This window comes from Dermacentor andersoni, chromosome 1 (assembly GCF_023375885.2).
Source record: "Dermacentor andersoni chromosome 1, qqDerAnde1_hic_scaffold, whole genome shotgun sequence".
Classification (NCBI taxonomy): domain Eukaryota; kingdom Metazoa; phylum Arthropoda; class Arachnida; order Ixodida; family Ixodidae; genus Dermacentor; species Dermacentor andersoni.
This window is the reverse complement of record NC_092814.1, coordinates 243,351,042-243,378,541: the sequence shown is the minus strand read 5'-3', so window position 1 is coordinate 243,378,541 and position 27,500 is coordinate 243,351,042. Positions and strand designations below refer to the sequence as shown.

At 43.5% G+C, this 27,500-nt stretch overlaps 1 protein-coding gene across 4 annotated transcripts in view; it reads left to right on the top strand.

Annotated features, from left to right (window-relative positions):
* The window catches only part of Herc4 (HECT and RLD domain containing E3 ubiquitin ligase 4), a 281,533-nt gene that overhangs the window by 66,970 nt on the left and 187,063 nt on the right, over nt 1-27,500 (top strand). For 3 of the 4 annotated variants that reach the window (XM_050196063.3, XM_055063577.2, XM_055063578.2), the window contains exons 8-9: nt 2,763-2,962; nt 3,522-3,698. In XM_050196063.3, the coding sequence (XP_050052020.1) occupies nt 2,763-2,962; nt 3,522-3,698 (377 nt within the window). The remainder of the gene's footprint in view (nt 1-2,762; nt 2,963-3,521; nt 3,699-27,500) is intronic. The other variant, XM_055063579.2, reaches the window with a different exon arrangement.

The window sequence follows — 27,500 nt, the reverse complement described above, 5'->3', positions numbered from 1 at the left end:
AGCGCCTCACTTGCGTAGTCTGAGGGATAACGCGGTGCGCCTCGCATAGCTAGGTTTGACTATCAGCGCTAAATAAACATACTACGCGGGAGCTCTCCTGGACATTTTTGCAAGTACTCTCGAAATGACAGAAGCATCTTACCTTTAAAATAATAATCTTGGACAAACAGAAGGCACAGAATGGTTTACAGACGCTATCTCATTACCTACTACGTACGGTAAGCTGGGACACTGCGCGCGGTCGCCGCGATCGATTCCCCCGAACCGGTTTCTTGCGTTAAAGGTAGCAATCGCTGAGAGAAAACTATGTGAAATAAGTTCTTATAGTGGGCCGTCTGTGTAACCAAATGGAGGATCACAGAATCAAGCTTCAATGCCGCGATCGCACGAGTTCACGGTGACCGACTGCGCGTCTGCATGCATGTCCGCGCACAATGTTTCGCTTTTGCTGCGAGAGCGTTTTCGCACCGTGCCGTGAGCTTTATGCCGCAGTATATGAGCATTTGACCGTACGCAAGCAACCATTGCATGTACACTATCAGAGCTGTTCAAAAATAATTTCGTTATAGCTAGGGACTTCGACGTCTATACGACGACTTGTGCTGTGCCGTCGTGATGATTCAGTGTTTTCATTTTCTTTTCTTCTAAAGTCTCCGAAGCTTCAATATCGTTATTTCTCAAGTTGCATCGCACTGGATGCTTATCGGTCTTCTAAGTGAGCAATTACCCGCTGCTTCATTTTCTTAATTCAGTACAGTATTCATTGTCTGGTGCTACACAAGCATCAACATATGCCATGCCTTTTTTTTAATGCGCTTTGTACCATTCCCTTTCCATTCTAGTAAACTTTCTTTCTTTCTTTATTATCATCATCATAGGTGTTACAGTGCATACGCAAAAAACTGTTGGACCCAATAGGCACAAGCTGGTGGATGGGTCCAGATGCGAAATAAAATACACATTCGGTACAAGCATAGGGGGATCAATGCAGAGGATGAATGCAACACATTAGCACATTAAAAACAGAAAAAGAAAAAAGAATTTTTTTACAGCATGCATAAAAATTATCACCAGTTACATAAATTATCAAACCGCAAAGAAGGGAACACCAAGCAGGAATACAGGCACCAAATAAGTGGTTTATAACTAATAAATGTGATTGTATTGCTTTGCCGAAATTTTGTCTTTTTTTTGGAGGGTATGTTGTTCCATGTCTCCAAAGGCTATCAGGGGACACAAGATTGGTGAAAAAGGAATTGAAGTCACCCCTGAGAAAGTTCCTTCAGCAGTTCTGGACGACAGAGTTTAGATAGGTGAAATTTGGAACTATTTCACTGATGATGGGTGGGCCGCGCTCACTGCTACAATTACTCAGAAGCGTAATCATAGTTTGTGGACATATCGTGCATGTCGGCAAAGGGTTCATGATAACGCCATAGGGTGTGACGCGTGCCTGAAGTGGCTGCACTTTAAATGTGTGTCTGTCACATCTGCGTCAAAAAGTATGGTGTGGTTTTGTCGGAATTGTATGAAATTTTCGAAATAATGCAAAGTTTTCTCAATATGGGCGTGTTCAGATTATGCTAATCAAAGTCCCATCACCATTTTTTTTTTCTATAGAATTTTTATATGTGATGGGCGAATATGTTGACACAAAGGAATAATCCTTAGCTCGAAATGCTCTAGTTTTCTTGGGAAAACATTTTATATGACAAGAAATGGAGCATGCTATTTTTGCGATTTCGCAAAGTTCCAAGTCTGGGGCCCTCCTGCATGCACAATTTTTTTTGTCATGCTTGAGTATTTTCTCATGTAAGCCTAACAGCTTGTTTGTTTCAAACACTATTTCTTTTGTTGTCTCCTTATTCTGGGAAAAATTCCTAAACATTTCTCCACGAGCTACGTGCTACGAAGAAGCCACTTTTCAGCCCAACCTTCACGCAAGATGTATCGAGATTTGTTCACTGATTGCTGAGAAAATATTCATGTGCAACAAAAATGTATCGTGTATGCAGGAGGGCCCCAAACATGGAACTTAGCGAAATCGCAAAAACGCTATTCTCCACCTTTTGTCATATACGATCGTGGTCATGGGACCTCGATTACCGTTCTTATATCAACATGTCCATATATATGTTCGTATTTTTGTCATATGTCGATGTGGTTAAAGAGCCAGACCCCGCGTCTGTAATGTAGATGTTAAAGTGCTGGGCCCCGTCACTGAAATGCACACATTAAGGTACCGGGCCCCGTCACTGTAGTCACTACCAAAGGTAACCTGTTGTGGTGGCTTAGTGACTATAGCGATGCGCTGCCTCGCTTAAGGTTTCGGCTTCAATTCCCAGCCATGGTGGCTGTATTTCGATGGGGGAGAAATACAAAAACGCTCGTCTGCTTGATTTAGCTGTACCTGATTTGGTCCAAATTAATTCGGAGTGGTCCACTGCAGCGTGCCTGATTTCAGTGAAGGTTTTGGCATGCAAAACCCTGGGATTTAATTTTAATGTTTTGATGGTAGACAAAGATAGGATTTGTTGTCAAATAGCATGTCAGAGAGCAAATGTTTGCTACTCATACGTAAATGCAGTCACAGCGTTTTGGACAATACGCTATTTTGACTCAATTTTAGTTACAATTTTTTTAGATAATATGTGTAATGTGACCACTTTTGTGCAGTTTATGGCCCCAACTTTCTTGCTGTGAGAACTATAGTGTCACATATCTGTCATCCCTAAGCAAATGAGGAACTATGTGTAATGCAGGTGCCACACTGTGGCTTATGCTCCTCAGTCGGGAAAGGTGTACGTCTTTGGCCTGGGCATGAGTGGCCAGCTGGGAAATGGGATGCTAGAGTCCTCTGCCTTGCCTGTGACCGTTCCGGGATTATGGCATGGTGTGGCACACCCTTCTCAAACAAACAGTTCTCCTAGTCCCCATCCACAAACTTCGCAAATTGCTGCTGGTGAGTGAATTAATGGTCTGCGACGCCACCTTTTGGCAACTTTTTCATAAACTGGTGCAAGAAGATTGTATTGAAGATATTGCAATAGACTCGGGTTGTTTTGTGCCCCCACCCATATTTTGCTAGCATCTGGTGCATTATTGCATGTTATTAGTATTAAATGCCACAAAGCTATGGCCCAGAGTTAAAATAATGTACACACTTCTTTTGAAGCTTGCTCATCCCTGATGCTTAGAGCAGATGAGTCATTTGGGCTTCAGAATGGGGCTGTGCCTTGGCAGGTTAGAGATAAAAGTGCATGTGATTTTTGTGTAGTATATTGAGACTCTGTAATAACTTGTTTTTCAGTTTATGGTTATAAAATTTTCCACTCTTTGAAAAAATTTTCTCTGCGGTATATGCAATGTTTGCATATATTTTCAGCTTGTAAAGGCTGTGATGGTTCCAAACATTTTTCTACAGCAGGGTTATTTCTTGCATTGTCACCTGTTTTCTATAATGTTGTGTTGATTTCGCTATTCGGATGGCTTTTGGGGCCTGCCCTTTCTCCCAAAATAAGAGGCCATGCCTGTGGAAGACTCGTGGTCCACAAACCACTCTGATGCGGTGTCTGGCCAAGACCAGGGCACACTTGTTCCACCTTCTGCAACCCGTGATGAGAGGCTGACTCCTGACAATGTTATAGCGGCCGACCTGGCCACCTTGGACACATCGGATGCCGATGACACGGAGTCCTGTAAGGAGCTCACTGACCTCCCACACCTCAGCTTTTTCTACCTACAAAGGACCCTTTCTACTTTTCTTCCTGCATCCATCCTGCCCCTGTACTGTTGCATGTGACCCCTTCCTTCCAATTCCTTCATGGCCTTCATTCACTTCCTTGCATTGTGTGGTACTCTATGGGTGCATAAGATGCTGCTTTTATTCTCTTTGAATGCTTTCAGCATTATGCACAATAAACTCACCTGGCACTCAGCATTCCATGCCTCATTAGTAGCTGCTGTGACAAATTTTCTAATTTTCCAAGATTTTATGCAGGGTGTATTTTTTTTAAACTGAACAGAATTTATAAAAAAATTGTCATGGTTGATAGTGCAAGTCTGTTTATTTACTTGAGTAATATGGACAGGTTGAGGTAACATTTAAGTAAATTGAAATAATTGCTTAACTGATTATGAAATTACTCCTAATTAACAAGCTACGGATGAGCTATGTTTGTTTACAGATGTTATAATGAGAATGATTATCCCAAAAGACAGTCATTGGTACATGTTGTCAATGCCCAAAGTTGTTTTTCTCTTCATAGTCCTGCTGCAACCGTAGTATTACAATAACTACTTGAGTTGTGCCATCTAGTATTTATACTGCATAGCCCCCCATTTTGCAAGAATTGTGTATTATGTATTTGTCACTGAAAATAGCAGTCCACACACATCATTAGTAAAAATTGTGCATGACATGCTTTGGTGGAAGGATGATTCTGGTGGCTTGCATGCTGCAGTGTATTGCTGACCCCAAGAACAGTAAGTAGCTTATCAGCTGGTTGGCTGTGGTGTCAAGTGTTCTTTGCATCTGCATTATAGTCGGGTGGAGGAGGGGCCTTTACATGCATGCCACTCTTTTACATGTTTGATAATTTGAATGGAAGTATAACAGTATGTATATTGATGCACAATCAAGTAAGCAAAAATTTAACAAAATGGAATGGCCTCAGCAAAGCAATGACTTGAAGTCTAGATTATAGGTTTCTGTCCTAACGTTATTAAAAAGTGAATTTACAAAATTGTGTTACTTACCTAATTAATCTATGTGATTTGTTACACACCTATCCATATAAGCCCACTGTAACAGGAAAATTGTGGTAACACATGTCAGTTCAAGAAATTCTGTTCAGTTAAATAAAGGTAAGCTTCTGCTCATTTTTGTTTTTGTGCACTTCTCTTTTTAGCATTTCCTCATATCTGTTGACATCTGTGATAAACGGGAATGGGCTAGATTATGAAATCGTTGATTTGCTAGGGCTCTACACATGTGCAAATTATAGTTTCATTTAGTTATCAATTATTCATTCATGCATTACAAATAGCTTACTGTGAGCGCCTAAAAAAGCTATGCATAGCAAAACTCTCTCATTGCTTTTATTTTGTGCCTATGGGTCATACCATGTTACATGAGCATTGTTGCCCTGCCCCTTTCTTCGAAATTTCAAGTTGAAAACGGCCTAAAGGGTCACATTAGATACATGTCTGCATGTAGGTGTAACAACCTTTTTTCTTTTATTTTCCCTATGAGACCTTTACCACTTCATGTTTTGATGGCATAAGCTCTTGGCATGCTCAAAGTATTCCCAAGGACATTTATCACTGTTTCAACCTTGTTTACTCAGTACACCTAATTAACTTTAATGGCTTCTGGCAGATGAGTTCTTGAACAGTATGTTAGCTTTTGTAGCCATGTAAGGGTGTTGTTGGCTCAGGCTGACTAACTTTGTGGGCTTGACAAGTTAATTTTGCTTCAAATGTAGATTTTGTTCATTACTGACCCAGAAAATCAAGATAGTAAATGTGACCCGAAGTTGTGGCTCATCAAGTGCTCTTTCATGACAAAAAAAAATTGAGGTGTTACCATTTGCAGCTCCTATGAGTTAATTTTACAACAGGCAGGCAGAAAACCTATTTGAACTGAAGTCCTCCCGCGGTTGTAAGAAGAGGGGAAGATAGTAAATATGAGACTTTAGCCTCCACAGGTTCTAAAACCTTCTGACATAGTTTTCAAGTGGGGTGCAGTCTTTACTTTATAAAAATGTCACGCTTTGTGTACACATATGAAGCTGCAGCTCAGGGGGGTGGGACGACCGTGCAGTAGCACCATCAAGTGCGCACTAGGGGAGGGGGGGGGGGGAAGGAGCAGGTGTGCGCACATGCACATCTCCTCCTCAAGCCTGGCCGTGGCTGAGCATGACTGTCAGTGTTGTTAAGTGCATGTGTGAGGTAATCTGTGGTTAACGCAAAGGTGGGGCGCTGCGATGACTGGTGGCTTCATGTGTGCTGTCTGGCTGCGTGCCTAGTGCTGGGGCATCCTTGTATATACTTTCATGCATGCCCATCGGTGCGAAGAACGCAGGACGTCGGTCGTCTTGTCTCGTTCGGGTGCTCGCGGCCAGTTGGTGGTGCCAGCAGACAATACTATAGCGCGGTGCTGGCTAGAGCTAGACTCTTTTCTGCGCAGCTTCTTTCATTTTACTGAAACTAAGCGGTAGTAATGCCTACACTGGTATATATAGTCTGCTGCAAAAAGATATGTGTACGAGAAATGAATGAGCATATGAGATGGCTCTCATTTATCGCTACGATGCTTCGTTGCACTTTTACGTATTGAAGCTGTATTACTTGCTAGCCAAGCAAAAAAGCAATATAAAGTTTGAAAAGTGCAACACAAACACAACTATCCCTCATTGGCAGCTACAGCTTGTATATGGTACAGTGGCTTTTGTGCAAACATACTTGACTTCATGCTTCCACAGCGCTTGAGCACCGTTTTTGTAGAGGTCATGCACCAAAAGTTGCGAGCTCGCATTCGTTATCACATGGCACTGATCAAACAACATGAGTAACTACCAGTTTGAGCTTTCAGGATGTGGTATACAGTCAATGACATCTTCACTACACATTGAAATGGGCCACATTAATCATATGACTGGCGCTGACAATGTGCAGAATGGGAAAGCCGACTGATTCAATTTCTTGTAGCATGCAGTTTATAACAGTATGAACTCATGACCACTGCAGTTCTTTGTAGAAAAGCATGTAACTGAACTTCTAAAGTGGACTAATAGTCCGTTATGTACATAGTACATCAATGAATTTGCTAGGGCAGGCTATCTGTACTTTTTCTGGGAAGGATTGTAAGAGTTGGGGTCCGACATGTCAAAAGGGGGTAGCTGGCCCATGCCGTCATCCGACTCATCCACACGCTAAGGACATTGTTGAAGGGAGTAACCTGTTCTCACCGAGGATGAGGAGTACTGCGTTTATTTACAATATCTACATGAGGAGTGGGAAACTTTATGTCTCGTCAGTCTAGCATGACTGAATTAAAGCACGCTGAGGAGCCGAAAAAGTTCGCTTAAGCCTCCTCTGTCCTCCCTAGATCCCTAGGGCAGGGAATACTGCCGCTTTACCTTCGTCTAATCGAAGCGTCCAACGTCGTCAAAGGACCCATTTTGAGGGCGAGGGTTCCCACAATCACTCCCGCACCTTTGTTTACTGAACACACAGAAAGGAGGGAAACTTCATAGACAGGGATTGTCATGCTTGACTCCAACTGGTGCATCTTGGTTCCTGAAATGACCCAGCAGTTAGCTGGAGCATGTGTCAAACGACCGTGGCAGTTCGTAGAACCCCCTTTTCCAGGAGTTTCTTGCTCCCCTCATCCGTGACAGTGACATTGAACCAAAAAACACTTGATACGCCAAACGTGTCTCGCCTTGCTGGCACCTCAGGTCTGTCCGAGGGGGACGCAAAGTGATTCGTCGCGCTGGTGTAGGATAGGCTAGAACGTCACAACCCCTGTTAGCCGATCATAACAGGATGTGCCTGTAGTCAGCAGATACTGCTTTGCTTTATATACACAGCCACTGCTTTATGCTCGTTTTATGCTGTATCATTCCGATGTTTTATCCAGGCAAACAGGTTTATTCACATTCTAGTAGACTTACAGACTTGCACACGCTACCTTTTTGCCTTTTCTGTACGCCTGCCATGGCTCACAGACGCTGTGATAGCACCCCTAGAAAGGGCACTGTCATCCCAGAATGGAAATGCAAGAAGGCCAGACGAGGAGGTTGAACCACGCCGCCACAGTGATTGCACAAGCACAGAACTATGACTCCAGAACTTATGACTCCTATAGGTCACATAACCTGGAGTTTTGGAGATGCATTGAAGCGAGAGGCAAACCTCTGCCTGTGCCCTTCATCACGCCAGCGTTGTGGCAGTGAGTGTTCGTGGTCATCAAGTGCGATCTGTTCGTTTGCCTGTGCACGCATGACACCACGCTTGCAAATTTAATTAATAAGTAAATGTTTACTGCAATTTATATGGCAGATGAAACTACGAACCTTACTTCGTGTAGTAGTGTAATACTGCTATTGCTACCACTGCTTCGCCTTTCAGGCAAAACTCCAACTTTCTTGCACATAGCAAAAAAATATACTAGAAACAATGCATAATGGCTACTGAAATTTTGGCCACCATACCAGATCTTGCTCAAATTCTTGGACATGACACGTGCGCACAATGTCACAAATTTACAACAAACTTGGCAGCCGTGAACAACAGGTCGTCGCGGTGCGATTTAAAAGGAAAGCTCTCTTTGGGGCATTGAGCCGGTCTTTATGCTACATTGGTTGGACTCTGTGGAAAGCAGTCCGCTGGCAGGGTCATTTACTGTGGACAACACTATCATTTGTCGCAGTGGTTTGCACGTAAAAGCTTCGCAGGCTTCACTTCATACTGCTGATGTGATATCGTCGACATGGCATGAAATCGTATCATTTATTGCCGACTCTCAAATTGAACGAAATAATTTTTTTTGTTATTGAAATACATTTTTTATTGCCAGATAATTAAGAAAATTTTATGGCCCCTTCTGTATAATAAACATTTGTCAACGACTGTACTTAGTATATGCATAAAAGGTTGATTTTCAGCATAACGAAATTTTGGCATAACTACATAAAGTGCTGATTTTAACAACTTCATTATATCGAGGTTTATCTGCGCTCGCAACTGTATTCACCATATTGACCAGCTATCTCACTGTTGTACTTTCACAAATTGTGAACAGCTGTACAAGTGAACTTGACGCAAAATGTTGCCTCCTGTTCACATCCTTATGATGTTTTGTATTTATTTGCATAGTGACTCTTAATAAATAAATTAAGTTACAATACTTGTGGACAACTTTCTTTGGCAATGAAGGGAAAGCTACAGAGGCAAATCGCTCAAACATAAGAGAGCTTCTGAATTAAATCCCACTTTCTCATCCTCGCCAGTTCAAGCTGTGGAAGAGAAAACAAACATCTTATTTACAACTTCAAAATAAAACAAAATGCACAACTGAGTGTTAAATCTCACTTATTTTCCTGCTTTTCTCTTCCACATTTAAACATATGCAAAACCATCACATTGCAGAAGCTACACTGATGCAGTATCTGTTCCAAAAAACCAAAAGCACTGTCAAATCCTGCCAGAATACTTAAACAGTAAAACGTGCACAAGCTCTGACTCTGTAGCTATCCCTTCGTTGCCACAAAAAGTTGTCCGCAATTGTAAATCAAACAAATTCCTGTTTAGGGTAATTTAGGGGTTAGGGTAACCTGTACTGCGGCATAGTTAAAGCTCGAAACTGGGTTTGCGGTGTCCATCTCTCAGCCCATCTATCCATTAAGCAGACAGTGCCAGCAGTCATAGTAGCCATTAGGTCATCATCGCTGTTGTGTCATTGTCAGACCACCTCCTCTTTCTTGGCTTCACCCTCACTGTAGGGCAAAGAAAATGAAAACTTTGTCCACTACTGCTACTGCATTGTATGTGCTGCAGGCAATCCAAGCCCTATGGTATTCTGACTCAAAGTGACTGTATTACTGTTCTGTGTATTCAAACAAACTGAAGTTGCATCATATGTATAAACTTAAGGGTGAATCAGCAAGTCTTTGCCTCAATTTTTTATTAGCCAAAATAAGGTACATACAGGTAATTACAAATATACATACTATTCTACGTACTTTAAAGGGACACTAAAGGTTACTATTAAGTCAATGTGGACTGTTGAAATACCATCCCAGAAACCTCGAAACACTTGTTTCGTGCGAAGAGACTTATTTTAAGAGAAAATGCATTCTGAAGCGTCCGCGTACCTCTAGCGCAGTTCAAATCACCCGCCCTCCGATCGAGGAGTGGTGACGTCATGGTCTCATAGTGACATTGCGCCGTCGGTGAGTAAAACAGTGCCCGCAGATGGCGCTACGGCTTTTCTGCGCAAAACGCAAACGTGCGGCCAGAAACAGAGCCAAGACAGAGTAGACAGCAGCGTGAAAGTGGAACTATGGTTGCTAGCGGAAGGCAAAGTGTGCGATGATAAGCTGGTTCTTTATTTTATGACGCCAACTTCGATGCTCGTTGCAATAGACGACCCTGACGACACATTGGCTCGCGATGCTGGGCTCAACTTCAGTGATTTAAGCACTGATGAACGTGACCTGCTGGTGAGGGCTCGCGCTGCCGGCGTTGTTGCGTACTACTACGACGGCGGCTTGCTTTTAAAGGTACTCCACACGACTTCAGTAAGGTGGCATTGAACTCGTAATCCTCTGAACGAAAGTGCAGCGAGCACACTACGTGATTTTTCGGCTCTTTGCCAGCTCGCTGTGGCAGAGGTACAGCACTTAACCACTTCGAATGGAGAGGTTCACTCGTTGGCACACAGTGATAAGCAATGTTGGATTCGCCGCTGCAACTGCCCTTGGCCAAGTTCCGCGGACAGTTCGTGCATCCCACGACATCACATGGACGCGGCATTCTCGCTGCTTGTTCCAAATGCAAGTTTCGCGAGCCAGCAGGACCACCGCAGTACGACGCGATAACGAAACTGAAACTCCAAAGTGCGCGCGGTGCAAAGTTGAACGCACAGAGTCGAGCGAAAACGAAACCTTTCGACCACCCATACTACTCAAGGGTAACGTAAATTTTTTTTCTTAGAATAGAATAGAAGTAGACAAGTAGCATTTTCTTCCGTCTTATAATCTAATGAAATGATCTCTTTAATACGAGTAGTTGAGTACTAGTTACATAAATTATGATGAGGAGTGCCTTCGTCATTGGGCTAGTACCGGAATGTCGCTGGGGATTCTCAAATCGTGTCATGCATTTACCTCAATTTCTCGGTTACTAAAGCTCTGCTTGCGATTATATTGACGCCTTAGATGTTCTAGAGCATTGCGTTATGACTTTAACTTGACTTCATAGCAACCTTTAGTGTCCCTTTAAACTATTTTTCCGCATAGTCCCCACACCAGTTCAGCTATTTATCCCATCGCAGGGTTAAATTTGAGATGCCCCTGTGGTAGAATTCACCCGGCTGACTGTGGAACCACGTTCGACTGCTGTCTTGGCATCATCGTTGCATGTGAATTGCTGTCCTGCCAGGAACTTCTTCAGCGGATCTAAAGCCTGGAAATCGCTAGGTACGAGGTCCGGACTGTCTGGTGGATGGTCCAGACTCTCGAACTGAAATGACTGGAGCTTGTTGGCGGCTCTGATTGTCACGTATGTCCTCACATTGTCGTGGAGGATAACCACGTTGTCTACATCGAGAATCCCTAGGTGTTTTTGCCTGATGGCAGCCAGCAGACATGACAGTGTGGAACAATAACTGTCCTCCTGCTGGATATCATGCCACAAGGTGCAACCATCGGCATTGATGGTTGCACCTTGTGGCATTAAATTCAGCAGGAACAGTCCTCGGCAATCCCAGAAGACCGTTAAGACCACTGTCCTACTAGATGGCACGGAACGAAATTTTTTTGTCACAGGTGAACCCGAATGTTTCCACACCATGCTCTGCTGCTTCTATTCTGGCATGAAATGCATTATCCACGTTTCATAACCAGTAACGATGCAGTCTTGGAAACTTTCACCGTCCTTGGCATACCGTTACAGATGATTCATTGAAGCAATCATTTGCTTGCCTTTCATCATGTCGTCCAGCTGCTTAGGTACCCACCAAAATGAAACCTTCTGGTACCCTAAGGACCCCTGAGTGATATCGTAAACACTCTCACTCGAAATGCCAAGCTCCCGAGAAATGTCCTTGAGGTGCACACGCCGATCGGTTTTCACCATTGCATCCATGTGGGAAATGTCTGTCATTGACGCCCACGGTTTCCCCAAGCGCTCATTGTCATGCAAGTCTTCAAAGCCTTTTGTAAACTCACAACACCACAACCTCGCACTTCTCAAAGCGAGACACCTTTCCCCATACAGGGGCTACATTTCCCTGTGGGTTTCGATGGGCGTTAGTCCCTTGCTACATAGAAAACGAATTGCACTTCGTTGCTCGTACGCCATGGACGTGTGAAGCACAGTCATCTTCAACTGACAGCAGCGCCGTGCCATAGAGCTGCTGGCACATAAAGCTGGGATGGTCCAGGAAAGTCCACTGCTGGGAATGGGTATGTTGACTTTGCATTTACAGCCGTAATTTGGCTAAAAAAAAAATAGGGGCAAGAACTTTCTGATTTGCCCTCATAGAATCGAAGAACACATGAAATTCAACAATTTCATTACTTCAGTGCATTAGGCATTGCATACAAACATTACCAAAATGTGTGGCAGGAATCACAAATAAGTGCCTGTATACTTAAACCAAAGCATTGCCTGTCACTGGTATCTGAACTCGCGTCCCTTTGGCAATGTGCACTTCGGAGCGGGACATGCTACGCAATTGTGTAACATTCTCACTTGGTAGTTTGTGCAATGTGTTGCCCTTCACAAGAACCCTGAGAGTATTGATGTCTGTGCCGGTATTTTGGAAGTTACGACAGGCATAACACTTTGGTGGATGAGGACAACATTGGGTGTTTTGCACAGCAGTGCATTGGGTGCTTTGCAGGCCTTGAAAAAGAAAAGTCCTCTTGTCGAAGCGTTGGCCCCTGCCTTCACCTTGTTCTCGTTTTGCTCTTCGTCTTGCATAGTAATAGTTCGTGACCTGGCAAAGAAGAGGACTGAAGAGACGAGAACAGGAAGAGGAGAAAGAGAAGGAAGCGGTCAAGATGGATCCTTGTAAATAAATGAGTGTATTTTAACTCATACTTTATATTTGCCACAGCCAACCATGTGGCTTGAAGTAACATTGGTAAGAAGAGCAGATAGGCAGGCGACCGTGAAGACCTACCAGCTTAAGGGCAAAGACTCGGTGATTCTTCACTTAGGTTGCAACACTGGATGGAAGTAGAAGTTGGATTTGGTGGGTGTCACCTGAAAGTGGATGTCCTTGTCATGCAGGATCTTTACTTGTTTATTTTATGTAGACCTGGTATGAAGCGTTTAAAGATATTTCTTGGAGAGATGGAGTGACCATTGATTTATCATTTAAGCCTAATTTGTGTGGAATTGAAATTTCGCATCGAATGGTTAGATACGCTGATGAGGTACTGACAGGTTTTCCTGAACTTATTTGTGTTGAGACATACCCACCAGCAGCCGATGTACTTCAGGTACCTTTTACACTTCGTGACGTCTCAATGCGTAAAACGCTGTACAGTCTCTCCCACAAGAAAAAGTTCTGGCTAAAGGCCGAACTCCAGCAAATATTAAATGCCGGTATTATAAGACCTTCAACATCCACCTTTTTGTCACCAATCGCCTTAGTACTGAAAGACGATAGCTCATTTTGCCTTTGCACAGGTTACCAGCAGATAAACGGGCAAACTGATTTGTTTCCTTTTTCGATGCCCCGAATAGACGAAATCATCAATGAAGCTGGAGGATCAAATAAGGATGCTGGCAAGTGCCACCACAAGAAGACTACAAGCAGTACACTGCTTTTGTAATGCCTTGCGATGTGTATGAGTACAACCGCTTACCATTCGGTTGGAAGAATTATGAAGCTTTGTTTCAGAAGATGATGGATGGCATCTCGATGAGTTCCTGGGAAAGTTTTGTAACGTATACATTGACGACATCTTCATATACTGATGTACAAGAGAAGAGCATGAAAAGCACCTTTCGTGCATGTTAGAAGCCTTCAAGTCAAAGTTAAAAATTAACAAGAACAGTAAATTTTTTCAGACGAATTTTGTCTTTTTGGGAAGAGTTTATGGCAGTAAAACTAAAACAACAAAAGAATTTGTACAAAGGTTGAAGACGCTCATCAAGTCATATGACCTACACTCCACGTTTTCCTTGGACTCGCCGGTCATTTCTGTGCGTTCATTAAGGATTACACTGCAAAGACATAATGCGTCACTAAGCTGATGCAAAAGGATGTGCCCTTTAGGTGGAGTGAAGAATGCAAGAAAGCATACCGGTACCTTGTCGAAGCTATATCGTCGGATTCTGTGCTTGTGCTAACTGACTTCGACGAGCCTTTCGAACTGTGCATGGACACTTCACAATATGGTACCGGGGCCATTCTATACCAATGAGACACAAAGGAGCAGCAAGGCCGGGAACTCATAAGTGATTGGATATTATTATTCTACATTCTCAAAAGCTCAAGAACATTATACAACCACAGAAAAAGAGGCTCTGGCTATGGTGATGGCACTCCGGTATTTCAGAAGCTACATAGAGGGCTGCCACTTCCGGCTTTTCATTGACAACTGAGCGTTAACCTACCTCTTGGCATTAACCCTGCCTAAGGGCAAGGTGGCGTGTTAGATCAGTGAAATACAACTGTTCACTTTTGATGTAAGGCATCGACCCGGTGATAAGCTTCCCAACGCAGATGCTCTTTCCAGGCTCCAGATCACAGAAGTGAACACATCTGCTCATGGACACGTTTACAGCTTGTGGGAAGGCACCGAAGACTTGACTTGCGATAATGGCAAATTCTGCATGTCAGGAAGCTTGGTGCCAAAGGTTTTGAAGCTGTACCATGACATCCAGAGTCAGGAGGGCATGGTGGATTCTGGAAAACTTGTTGGAAGATAAAAAAAGTCTATTTACGCTGAAAAATATGAAAGAAAATATCAAGAACTACGTGCAAACCTGTCGCCAGTGCCAGATTAACAAGGCCAAGTATCGTCCACGAGGGAATTGAATGGTCATCGCTAATCATTCCGAAGTACCATTTCAAGTGATTCATCTAGATTTTGCCGAAATGAAAAGCGAGGCGAGGAAGTCGGGAAGACTCAAGCATTCCTTGTTGCAATAGATGAGTACACACGCATGGCAGCTGCAAAACCAGGAAAGAAAGAGGCCAGTTCTGTTTTGACGTTACTGGAGCGAAATATGTTCAAGAACACCAAGTTGGGGGTGTCCGACAACGGGCCAGCTTTCCACAGTAAGAAGCTTCAAGAATGGGCCCGTGAAAGAATTGCCCTGAGATTTGCCGCACCCTACTATCCTGAAGTAAACAACCTAGCTATGAGGCTCATTCGTGACTTGGGCATTCATCGCAATATACCCCAATTTCAGTGGTGGATTAAAGTGTGCCTTGGAAGCGGCAGTCAGGCACCATAACCTTTCTCATACCATGGGATTAGGGTGCACGCCTAACTTTGCTGCATCAGGCAGAACAACTTGGCTACCGGCAGACTACGACCTTGGAATCGCTGGAAAAGTAGATCTACAGGGAAAGCACAAGACGGGAGAGAAGCTTATGCGCTACAGATCACGTATGAAGAGCACTATGGTCTGCGACATAGCTCCAAGATGCCAGTAATAGAGCCTGGAGATATAGTTTTAGTCCAAAGAAGTTTAGATAAACCAAAGTCAAGATTTTCTGTTCCCTACACAGTGATAAGGACTATCAAACAGCAAGAAATTATAAAATTGCTAAGCTATTTGGGACCGGAAGAAAAAACTGAAATAGCAACAGTGGGAAATGTTGTACCCTATCATCCCACGAGGAATGAAAACCGAAGTCTGGGAGGAGGTTCTGGCGAAGACGTGTACTTAAGGAAACAGGAAGATGAGAAAAAGAAGGAAGTGGTCAGGATGAATCCCTGTAAATAAATTAGTGTATTTTAACTCGTACTTTATATAGTTGTTTCTCAGAAGAGGGTGATATCAGCAGTAGGAACCTGCTGCTGTTGCAGTAAATGAATTCATCTCTAGGATAATCTAGTCTGCTTGCTTTGGATCAGTACTTTATAAATATAGCCTCGCTGAGCCTTAGTTACTATGTGCTGAAACAACCCATCAAATTTTACCTTAGCAAAATCTGTGAAGATGAAAAATTGAAAGCAATATTCAGATCTGTTGCTCCTGTATTGCTTCCAGTATAGGAAAACAATGTTTCTTGGGAGTAGAAATTAGGACCTTGTGGAGACAGTTCTTGGTTAAAAAAATCATTTGGTTGTTTTTTAAACAATAGTAATTATTGTGACCACATCTGAGTGCTTTGTGTGGATTATAGGTGCGTTGTGTAAAATGTTAAGTATACTATCACATTCAGTATGAGCTGTGACGTGTGAGCTCTCGAGAAAAAAGTAGAAAAGGTTTCACCATACCAGCAATGCATATACGCCCTGTGCTTTCCTTCGTGTGCTTTCTTCGCAGAGTGATAATACACTGGCCCGCCGAGCAGCTCGGAAATTCTTAGCCCTTAGTGCAGCTTGCTTTGTCATGGCGCACAGTTGCCCTAGCTTCGTGACTATGCTTCCTTTTTTTCTTTTTCACTCCCTTTTTTTCTTTTTTTTCTTTTTCAAGTGATTGAATGATAGCTGCTCGGTAGGCCAGTGTATTATTGCTCCGCGAAGAAACCCGATGACAGAAAGCAGGGGGGTATGTGCATTGCTGGAATGGTAGAACCCTCTCCACTTTTCTCAAGAGAGTCACTCTGACCATGGCTCGCATGTTGCCGCTGATACTGGTAGTATGTACGTGGTACGTATGATACGTGATAGTATGTACTGTCTACAAAATGATAATTTAAATTATACTCATTTTAGTGAAACCTGCAGCAATGGCTTGGTGGCTGTAGCATTCTGCTGCTGAGCACAAAATCGTGGGTTCAGTTCCCAACCGCTGCAGCTACATTCAGATGGCGGCAGAGTGTAAATGTGCTCGTGAACCATGTTTTGGGTGTGTATTAAAGAATTCACGGTAGTCAAAAATAATCTAGAACTCTCCACTATAGCGGGCCCCATAGCTAGGGTTAGACTTTTTCTTGAGTTTATTTTAGGGCGAAATCAGAGGGTGTGTTCGGTGTTTATTATTTTAACAAAAATCTGACTTTGTTAAGGTTTCTCTTGTGGCACAATGAAAGTCAGATATTTTATACCCTGTTGGCATTACAGTGAACTCTCGTTAAGACGAACTCGGTGAAGCCGAATTCTCGCATATAACGAAGAACATGGTAATGCTTGTTTTGTTTTCCATAGACTCATTGGCAAAAAAATCCACTGAAGATGAACCGTATCAGACATACTCTTCAATTAAGACGAACATTCGAAGTGACCGCTACCGATCTTGGAAGCTAGGGTGCCTCAATGCGCCGCGTCCAGGGGTGTGTGCCTCGAGGCACCCTACTGGAGGCCTGCAGCGCACACCGCCCTTAGACAGAGGTGAAAACAAGAGGAAACAAAAAGTTACAGCGACGTTTCATTTTGTGAACGCGGGTGACGTGGAAGCGTATGGGTGCTGTAGCACACACAAAGCTATCGGTCCTCGGTGCACCTAGACGCCTACACTGTCCGCATCGCAGATCATATTCAAGACAGGGCTCGCGCGGCCGCGCCATATGCAGCAGCCGCCGGAGTAGGACTCCCCCTTGTAAACATTCGCTTACTAATTAACAAGCATGGACACATCAAACTCTATGACTGCGGACGCTCTGTCAAAACGCTGCCGTGAGGAGTCGCGGCAGCAGCAGCGAGCGAAGTGACCTTCGTGCTGTACATCGCTTCAATGCAAACTGAGTGGCGAGATCATAGTGCACGCAAAGCTATGAGTCATCGGCCCAGTTAGACTGTGCCTCCTAAGCAGATCATTTTTAAATAAAGCCCACGCAACAGCGCGCAGCTGAAGTACAATGCCCCCCCTCTCTCCTGTCCCTGGGTGCCATACGCATGACGGAAGACGGTGCGCTTCCTCCTCTCTTGCGCACGCGAGATTAAGCCGCCATCGTCCGTTTGCCATCGCACAATTTCACTTGCACACACAGTGTACAGCACACAAGGACAATGTTGTCACGAGACGAACCCGGTGCATTCGTATCGCAAATAAAACCTGTAGCAACTGCTACAGGAGGTCAACACAGCATGCCTCCGCCTACCTTCCTCCTCCACGAAGCTTCGCCTCTTTTCTCGATCCCCACTTCGCTCAGCGATCACCTAGACTTTCCTCTAGGCAGCATTGTTTCGCCGCATGCTCAACACACTCCTTTGTACTTTCGCTAGCTCGGAGCCTGCACCAATGACCTGTGAGGCAGCAGATGTCTGCTTGAAGCAACGTTACTAGATTATTTTCAGTTGTCCAACTCCGCCGCGGCACCTGGCCCCTTTCTGTCGTGCCCGCGGGGTGGCGCGCGCGACACTGTCGGCCCGAAGGCGGGCGGTGCGCGCAACGTTTGTGCGGGCGGACAGAGACACCGATGCGCGCAGCAGCGTGCCACGTTTTGCTCGTATTTCTTATTTGTGTGCCAGGAAAATTCTGCTCGTCTTGTGAGCAAACATGCCTGCAATGGAAGAATGAAACTGCAATGAAACAAGAAAAACCACGAGAAAGAGACAAAGTGATAGCTAGGGAGGGTGCAGCGCCCTTCCTAACTATCAGTTTGTCTGTTTTCACTCCTGTTTTCTTGTGTGTGTTATTAAAAACTTGCAAGCATTCTACGATGAAATAGTGTACCAGACCACCGCCTTTGAACTTCGTGCGCATTTCCTAAGGGCTATAAACTTGTTACACTAATCATTTCAGGTCATCAAAGATTTTTTGGAACTGCTAAACTTGACAGAACAGAATGCAATTCAAAAGAACCTGAAGCTTTTTGCATCACAACAAACGACCAAGTCGCTGCGAGTAACTCTGATGTCGACTTTAGACATTGTCGATGATCTGCCGCGTCCAGGTGCGCTCTATGTTTCGACAGCCAAGTTAATTAAATCAAGATCCACTGGAGGTTCACTGGAGGCACACTGTTAACATTTGTTGTGACTGCATTCACATTGCACTAGCTGTTTGCTAGGAAATTCCCTCACTCATGTTCTTTTTCAGCAATAGATTGGACGATGGAGCGTTCCTTCGTTTGTGACGAGTCCCATCCTACTGTAATCAACTTCACGCAGATATTCCGCCTTCTAAGCCTGTATACACCTGTTAAAACAGCGCTACGCGGTAGTGTGGAAGGTGTGCCAGGCCCTGTGCTCATCGGTGTCAACGACACATTCAAGCAGATGAGAGAAGCCTGCCAGTAAAAAAAAAAGTCTTCGCAATGCCATTGAGGCGACGTTGATAAGTATGCCTGGAGCCAAGCAGCTCACCAGAATGTGCTTGCAATGAGCACACTTATGCTCGAAGAAACATGCTGTTTATTATCTCTGTGGATATGTCATTCATAAAGTCAGAAAGGGCGCACCATGTGATCCATGCATAGCGGACATAAGCTTTGAAATCCTAGCAGTTGGCTGCGACAGTTACTTAATTGAGTGCAGAAGTCTCAAGCAAGGTTCCTTAAAGCACCCGACGCCAAAGATGCTGGGCTTTATGAAGACTGCTAACAAAAGTGTGTCAGCTTCCCTGGATGAGGCAGGCCTTTGCGGAGAGATATTTTGGAAGGTTTTAGATGATCTAGAGGGGTGCTGCCTCCCTCTTCTTGGTTGTGCAGAGCATTTGTTCGCGTTCACGTGCGAAGTACTGAATTTCTTCATTGTTATGCGGATGCATTTTTACTCCAGGGATACAAACTGTCATCTAGAAAGCAGTCACAAGGTAGCTGTAGCAACCAAGAAAGCGCGTCTTTTGTGAATATCGATGCATCATTCGTAGATTCATCAATCCGGCGTTGTACCAGTCCTATTCTTTTTTTTCATCTGTACATAAAACATGCCACAAACGAAAAGCCTCACTGTCCTCTTCATTCACCTATTAGCTGCTTTTTACAGAGTGCCCAATGTAAAAATGCTATTCTTTGAATATTTAGCACCACGGAGAGCAGCAAAAAAAAAAAAAAAAAAATCTGGCATTGAGTCGGCGGCGCGCTGCTGCCCTGGGAAGCTTCCGTAGCCAACCAGGCCAACCATGGCAGCAGCGCCACCTCGCGAGAGGAGACAGCAGAGGGTCACCTTCTCGCGCCGCTCCCAGTCGGAGTTTTACAACTGAAAAGTATCTAGTAGCGATGGCGCAAAGTTCCTAGTGAACTTTTTTCAGCAGCACGAAGGCACAGAAGGATTTTTAAGGTCATTATGTGAGATTGTGTCATTTGTGGCTGCTCGCCAATTTGCATAGAAGCACCAAACATCCATCACAGACTGGATGAAACCAAGCAAGAGTACCACTTAAAGACAGTTTTCTATTAAGTTAGCTAAATAAATGATTTTTATGTAATTTTTCTGCCGTTGTTCTACTTCATTTACCATTTTGAAGTAAGATATTTTGATGCTCCTGGTCATGTTGTCATTCACTCTTCTGATAAGATAAACTTTTGATAAGATGAACAAATTTTCATTGCCCGTTAGAGTTCATCTTAAAGGGAGTCTACTGTATTTTTTTAGTATTGCCCATGGTCCAAGAACAGCCTTTACTGCAAATGTAGTGGCATGGTTGTGTGGTCACAATTGAGGGCCCCGTAGTTTAGAGTTTATCGGATAAATTCATATAATTAATTTAAAAACAATTTTTTCATCCAGATTTTATCAAATTTATCTGAGACTGCAGAACTTAACTCGTTGCCCACTGTGAAATTTCGGGAGGTTGAAATCTCTAATGTGATTGAACTTTTTTTTTTTTTCGATTGAACTGATTGAACAATCAGGTTCACAGGTGGAAGCAGACAGCCGTACTTAGGATATTAGGGTTTAATAGCTGTCTGTTTTAAAAATGTATTCTCGTGCCATGACATGATTAAGAGAGAGTGAACTTTCTTAGTTGGGTGATAATGGTAAAGCTCTATTGCTATGTGAATAGATGACACATAGTCCAGGATTTGACGAAACATCGTCTGATGAGGGACATACATTTTGTTGAAGGAAAATGCCGTTTTAGGACTCGTATAGGTCCCTTGTTTACAAGAGCGAGAGAAGCTAGGCCATCTATGTACGCATTCTAAGGCATCATTTACTCTGTTTATTTCTAGCGGGTGTTTATTTTGCTTCAGCAATGAATAGAAAATGTAGCGGCAGCTTTTTGAGTATCCAGGCAATTAGTAGAAGCTCGTTAATATGTTCCTTTTTGCGTTTTCCTGGCTCTGAAGTACCAGTCCCATTTAGTGTCCATCGGGTCATATGTGTATATGTATTGGCTTCCCATTTGTTACGTTTCTCTTCTCTGTCATGTCTGTTGCATTGAATGTGCATTAAAGAACCCAAGGTTACAGTGAACTAGAATAATGGGCAATGTGCCAACACACACGTGCCTCGCCTCATCGTGTGTGTAGTGCTGCTCATAGTGACGGTGTTGTCGCCGCAAGTTATCAACGCATTTAGCTAACTGTAGCTCTACCATGGCTGCTCCAGCATTCGACATGTTTTACTGCAATACACCTTCAATAGTCCTTGTCTGTGGTACTGCCAATACTGGGCGACAGAAAATGCATCAGGGAGGGAGGTTGTGGTCACACCACTCAAAAAAGCTTCTAGTACACTCTACTAAGGTCATCAAAATTGTTCTGGAGTCCTCCGCTATGGCCTGCCTCATAATCACATCATGGTTTTGGCAAATAAAACCCAAGAAATTAATAACATTTTTGTTATGCACAAAAAACTGTGACTATACACCAGTGATGCAACATTATTCTTTAGCGGTGGCTATGTTGACCATTGTATTCCGCAACTATAAAATATTGCTTCACAATATCTGCCATGCAGCACTTAAGAATCGCCATCACCATTGTTCATATCACTGCTGATCACTGATCTCAAGATGGCTCATAGTCAAAAGCAAAGAAGTGGATGAAGGCACAAGGAGCCGACCCACTCCCACATTCATGGACGCTTTCTCGTGACCTCTGATACCCTGCACGGTTACTCGATATACAAGGATGTGTCAAAACTTAAAAAGACTGAATGCTGTGGCTGTGAGAGAGGCTGTTATTATCGAAGACTTGTGAAATTAAAATTCCAAGGTCCATTTAATGTGATTCAAGACTACAACCACTTCAAGAGAATTCAAAATTCACTCTAATCACCAGGAAAAGATGAAGAGATTACCGAGTCAGTCTTCAGTGGTTTGTTGCACTCATCTTGGCAGCTTACTGCTACTGAACATGAGGTCCCTTCTTAAATTCTCAGCCGCGGGGGCTGTACTTGATAAGGGCAAAGTAGTAAAATGCTGATGTACCCTGTATACTTGTACTCCATCTCACAAGCTGGTTGCAGCATTGCCAAAGGTACGAGGCGTACACCGGCAATATCCTTGCGCAGCGGTATATAGTTCGGGAGTAATTGGCTGATTATTGGCTACACTAGAGAGTTTTATTTTTGCTCACTATGTAATAGGGTACAGCGATACATGACATCTTAGGACCTTAGCGCATGCATGTCATATCCTGAGAATTACTGCGGAAGTTACCACCGGTAATAGTAATAGCCACCCTAACCATGGCAACATGGCAGCGCTTATACTATACCGACTCGCCCCCCTTGCTTCAATGTGAATTGGCTCTCTGCCCTGTCGGCAAGAAACAAGCAGCAAAATCTGTCATTGCTAAGTCTCATCTCAAGCTGAGGTCAAATCATTGGGGGTTTTTTGTCGTAATTATTGAGATTGGCTGTATGTTTTCACACTGCTAAGACTACAGACATAGCACCAAGCCGTAAAACTGGTTTGATTTCTAATTAGCCGATGGCGCCACAGCATTAGCATTAGTGATGCATTGACGATGCACAACACAATAAAAGCGTAATTGTTCACTGCATCATTAATTTTCTAGCCCACTCTAGCATGGTATGTGATGACAGTAGCAAGCAAATGCCAATAGATGCCGAGCAGACGGTTTGGTGCAGGTGAGCATTTGTAAGGGCATTTGCCCGTACTACTTGCTAATGAGGCTGCAAGCTAACTGCCAAGAAAGCATATAGGTAAAGCGAATCCCTGCTGTTGCAGGCATGTAAATACAGCTTATGGTCATGGCATCAAAACATTTTTGCGTCAACCCACGAACCACGGAGCATGTAACAGGATGGCAAGCAGACGCTCGGCAGACGACACGGCGTGGATGAGCACATCTCCAGGGGTTAAGAATTTGTGTAGCTTCCACAGTGTTGCAACCAGCTTGTGAGATGGTGTATAAATGCAGATCCACTTTAGGGAACCCCAGGTGGTTAAAATTAATCTAGAGCCCTCCTCTATAGCGTTCCTAACAACCCACTGTGCAACCCACCATGGTGGTGTAGTGGTGTTGGCATTGCGCTGCTAAGCCTGAAGGCGGGGGATGAAATCTCGGCTGTGGCAGCTGCGTTTCAATGAGGGCAAAATGCGAAAACACCCATGTTCCATGTGCTGGATGCACTTTAAAGAACTCCAAGTGGTCACAGCTATTCCGAAGTCCACCACCACAGCATGCCCCATAATAATGTTGTCGTTTTAGAACGCAAATCTCTAGAGTTTTATTTAACCTACTGTGCAATTTTGTTGCATTAAACTCCACAATTTCAATAGTTTGTTGGCTTCCTATTAAACTTCAAACAAGGTTTTTGTGTGAGAATAGCTTTGTGCCTCATTAGTAGTGCTGCCACAATCATTCTTCATGCATTCCCCTAAACGTAGCAATGAGGTTGTATTGTACTGCGATGTGGGACTAGGCTCCACAAAAATCTATGATACATCAAATGAAAGCATTTTGGCAAAAATTTCTGCATTCCTTTGTAAGTGAATCTTTTTTTAATGATTGGACGAAATGCAAGGGAAATATATATTATATATATATATATATATATATATATATATATATATATGTGTGTGTGTACAGGTTGTCCCACGTAACTTGAGCCAAAGTTTTAAAAATGAAAGGCACTCCGGACGCGAGTTGAACCGAATGCATAAATTGTCACTGTCCTAGAGTTACTCAGGCTATTCTTTATTTTGCCCTTAACTAACGGATTAGTTATGTTTAATTAATCAACTTTTGAAGTATTGGCTGCAGACCTCAAATTTGATACGCAAAGTTGTAGAGCACCTTGAGAAACCTCACAATAAATTGTTTCCAACACAATATATCTCACGTGGTCCTTTTTTTCCGTGTTCCAAAGAAAGAACGCGAAATATTAAAAAATACCACCTGACGGGGCGCTTGTGCATTGTTATTGTGCTGCCCTCTAGTGTGCGATGGATGAACCAGGTCGGCTGCAGCGAGACAGTCCTGCGACAGGGCGTTATGCCTGGTGTAGGTACCTGGGCATGCGGCTCTTATCGCATGACGGTGCAAATGCCCTGTCGCGGGCCAGTCTCGCTGCAGCCGACCTTGTTCGTCCATCGCACGTTGAGAGCAGCACAATAACAGTGCACAAGCGCCCCATTGTGTGGTATTTTTTTATATTTCGCGGGCTTTCTTTGGAACGCAGAAAAAAGGATCAAGTGAGATATATCGTGTTGGAAACAATTTATTGAGCGGTTTCTCAAGGTGCTCTACAACTTTGCGTATCATACTTGGGGTCTGCAGCCAACACTTAAAAGAGTAGATTAAATAAACATAACTAATCCGTTAGTTAAGGGGAAAATAAAAGATAGCCCGAGTAACTCTAGGCCCGTGCCAACATTATGCAACACTGTGTCTTCCTTGAAAGTTGCACTACTCGTCATCTTTGCGGTGCTCTACTCCTAAATGGAGAATTTTGGTTCTTTACTAGTCACGAAGATTATTGCAACAACAGTGTGTTCAGTTTATGTCTGTATATAGTAGCAGTTATTTTAAAACTTGGCCCTATACTGTTTTTTTTTTTCCATACAGAATATAAAAACCGCCTGTGGAAAATCGCATAGTTCTAGTCACACAGCTGGATTACTCAAAGAGGGGGATAATACTCGCATGAGAAATCAATATGCGTAATCGAATAATTAACAGTCAGTAATTAACTTTTTAAATAATTACGTTATGACATACATTGGAATTTACTAAGTGTAGCTGGTGAGTTTGCAAGGTGTATCCACTTGGAACAAATTTTCAAGATAACGCTAGTTTCAAGATATTCATTCCCTAATTGTGTGATGAAATACATGGGCTTTCCAGCCAGTGGCGTAGCCAGAAATCTAGTTCGGGGGGGGGGGGGGGGGGGGGGGGGGGGCTTTGGGGCTCTGGTTGGAGCTTGGCCTCCTCGCAGAATTTGTCGAGGGATCAAATGCATGAATAATAACTGCATTGCCATTGCCAAAGATGCTGCAAATGAATTCCTGACCGCTGTGCACTGTCAAGACAAGTCAGATATATATTTTTTCGTAAAAGAATATATTCTTATGTCCCAAAAATTGTGCCAGAAATAACTTATATGAATGCTTCCATGTTTTTTGTCTATTTAATAAGAAAGAAAGTATCACACGAACTTTAGAACTATATCCGTGCGAAACCAGCAAAGCAGTGCATGCTGCTGATATGATAAATGTAAAGGCCGTGAAATCAACAAGTTGAGTACAAATATGTTAATGAAACTTAATGAAAGTATGCGGTGACAGTGACCGACTGTGATTGTGTGTCTATGCTCCTTTCTTTATCTCTAGTTTGTTATCACTTTACCTCCCTCTTCCCTCTTTCCCCAGCATAGGGTAGCAAACCGGATCTTCCCCTCTGGTTAACCTCCCTGCCTTTCCCCTCTCCTCTCTCTCTCTCTCTCTCTCTCTCTCTCTCTCTGTCATTCGAGAGCCTTGTTTACACTTTTGCACATATGCAACGGCCAGGGAAAAGTCTCAGTGACGCTGTCCTTTGTTCCAGTGTACTGCGCAGGAGCAGCTGTCACCGGTCGTGTATTATAATTGCACCGAAATCGTAGTCACAACAGAGATCACATATAAAAAGCAGCAGTGAGAAATTCGAAGTACAATGGAATACACAAATGCGAAGATAAAGCTTGATAAAAAGCAAAAAAAGTGTCTCTGGAAACAGCGTTCACTGCATCTATCCACAATACCTCGCAACAAGATATTTAAATATACGTATAAGTATCCAGTAAACCTACGTATCTAAGCAAAAGTCACTTTATACAGGGTGTTAGAGCTAATTTTAGCCAGAGTTTAAAAATATGCCGATGCCCTCTAGGACGACGCGACCAAGTGCATGTTGCTCAATTAGATTTTTAGTCGAGATTAATAAACCAACTTCTGAAGTAATGAAGTTAGGAAAAAAATCCATTTAAAAAATTGCAGAGCAGTTTGCAAAATGTCTGAATAAATAGTATCTGTTTTTCTATATATATATTAAGTATTACTGTATTGCAGCTTACTGATGATGCCCGCGAAATACAAAACAAGTGACATGCCCGCTTGCACGTCGTGATTCCACTGCTCCCCAATGTTACGCGCACAAACAGCCATAGGTGCGCTGCTGCTTGAAAAGCGACAGGGCAACCATGTAGGCATTGGCTGTGCCGTTTACGCCAGTGATGTGCTCCCTTCGTTATAGCAATAAGCATACGCAGTGATTATTGCTTGTGCTGCTGGAAGCAACAGGTCCGTCATTTCACAATAGCTGTAAGAAAATTGAACATCCCTAAATAAAAAACAAAGTTTTCAAAAGGCTTAAAATGGTGGAATAAGAGTATCATTAATGACCAGACGCAGTCTTTCACTGAATTTACGTTTATTTTTCCTGTGCTTTCACAGCAAGCACTTGAAGAGGTCACTTTGTGCAGCGATACAGCACTGGGACTTTCTGAGAACGCTTGCTGTCTCTGCCTTGAGCACCGTTGGTGAAATACTGTGGCAGACTTCAGTTATCTTCTCTTGTAAGGCTTCTGGAGTCGTCGCCTCCGTTTTGTATACGTGATCCTTAATATAGCCCCAGAAGAAAAAGTCAAGAGGGTTGAGGTCGGGTGACATTGCGAGCCACAGCACAGGCCTGTTGCTGCCTATCCATTCCCCTGGGACGGTAACATCAAGGCATGCTCGTGCTTGACTGCAGCTGTGGGCTGCGGCCCCGTCGTGCTGACACCAAATTGCTTCAAGCTGGGCTATTGGCATGTTGCAGCAGAAGTCTTCAACCGGCCCTTTGAGGAACTCGCATACCTCTTGCTGGTCAGAGTGTTGTTAAAAAACACTGGGCCAATGACTGTGCTGTCATATATTCCGCACCAAATGTTAAAATACCACTGATATTGGTGGCGGGATCTTCCTAGCCAGTGGGGATTTTTCTTACTTCTATAGTGGGCGTTGCGGATATTTACTTGGCAATTTTGGGAAAAGTTCATCTTGTCAGTCCGGATACCTTGGTGAGGAAGTAAGAATCCTGCTTCTCCTGAATCACAATCCAATTCGCAAAGTCGAGTCTCTCTTGAAGATCCCTTGACTCCAGGCATTGATGCAAGTGCAGGTGATAAGAGTGCAGTCCAGCTGTTTCTGAAATTATCCAGGCACTTGAGTGGGACACACCGAGCTGTGCGCTCACGCTGCGCATGCTAGCTTATAGATTAGCCGCCATGAAAGACAAAACGTTGGAGCGAACCTCATTA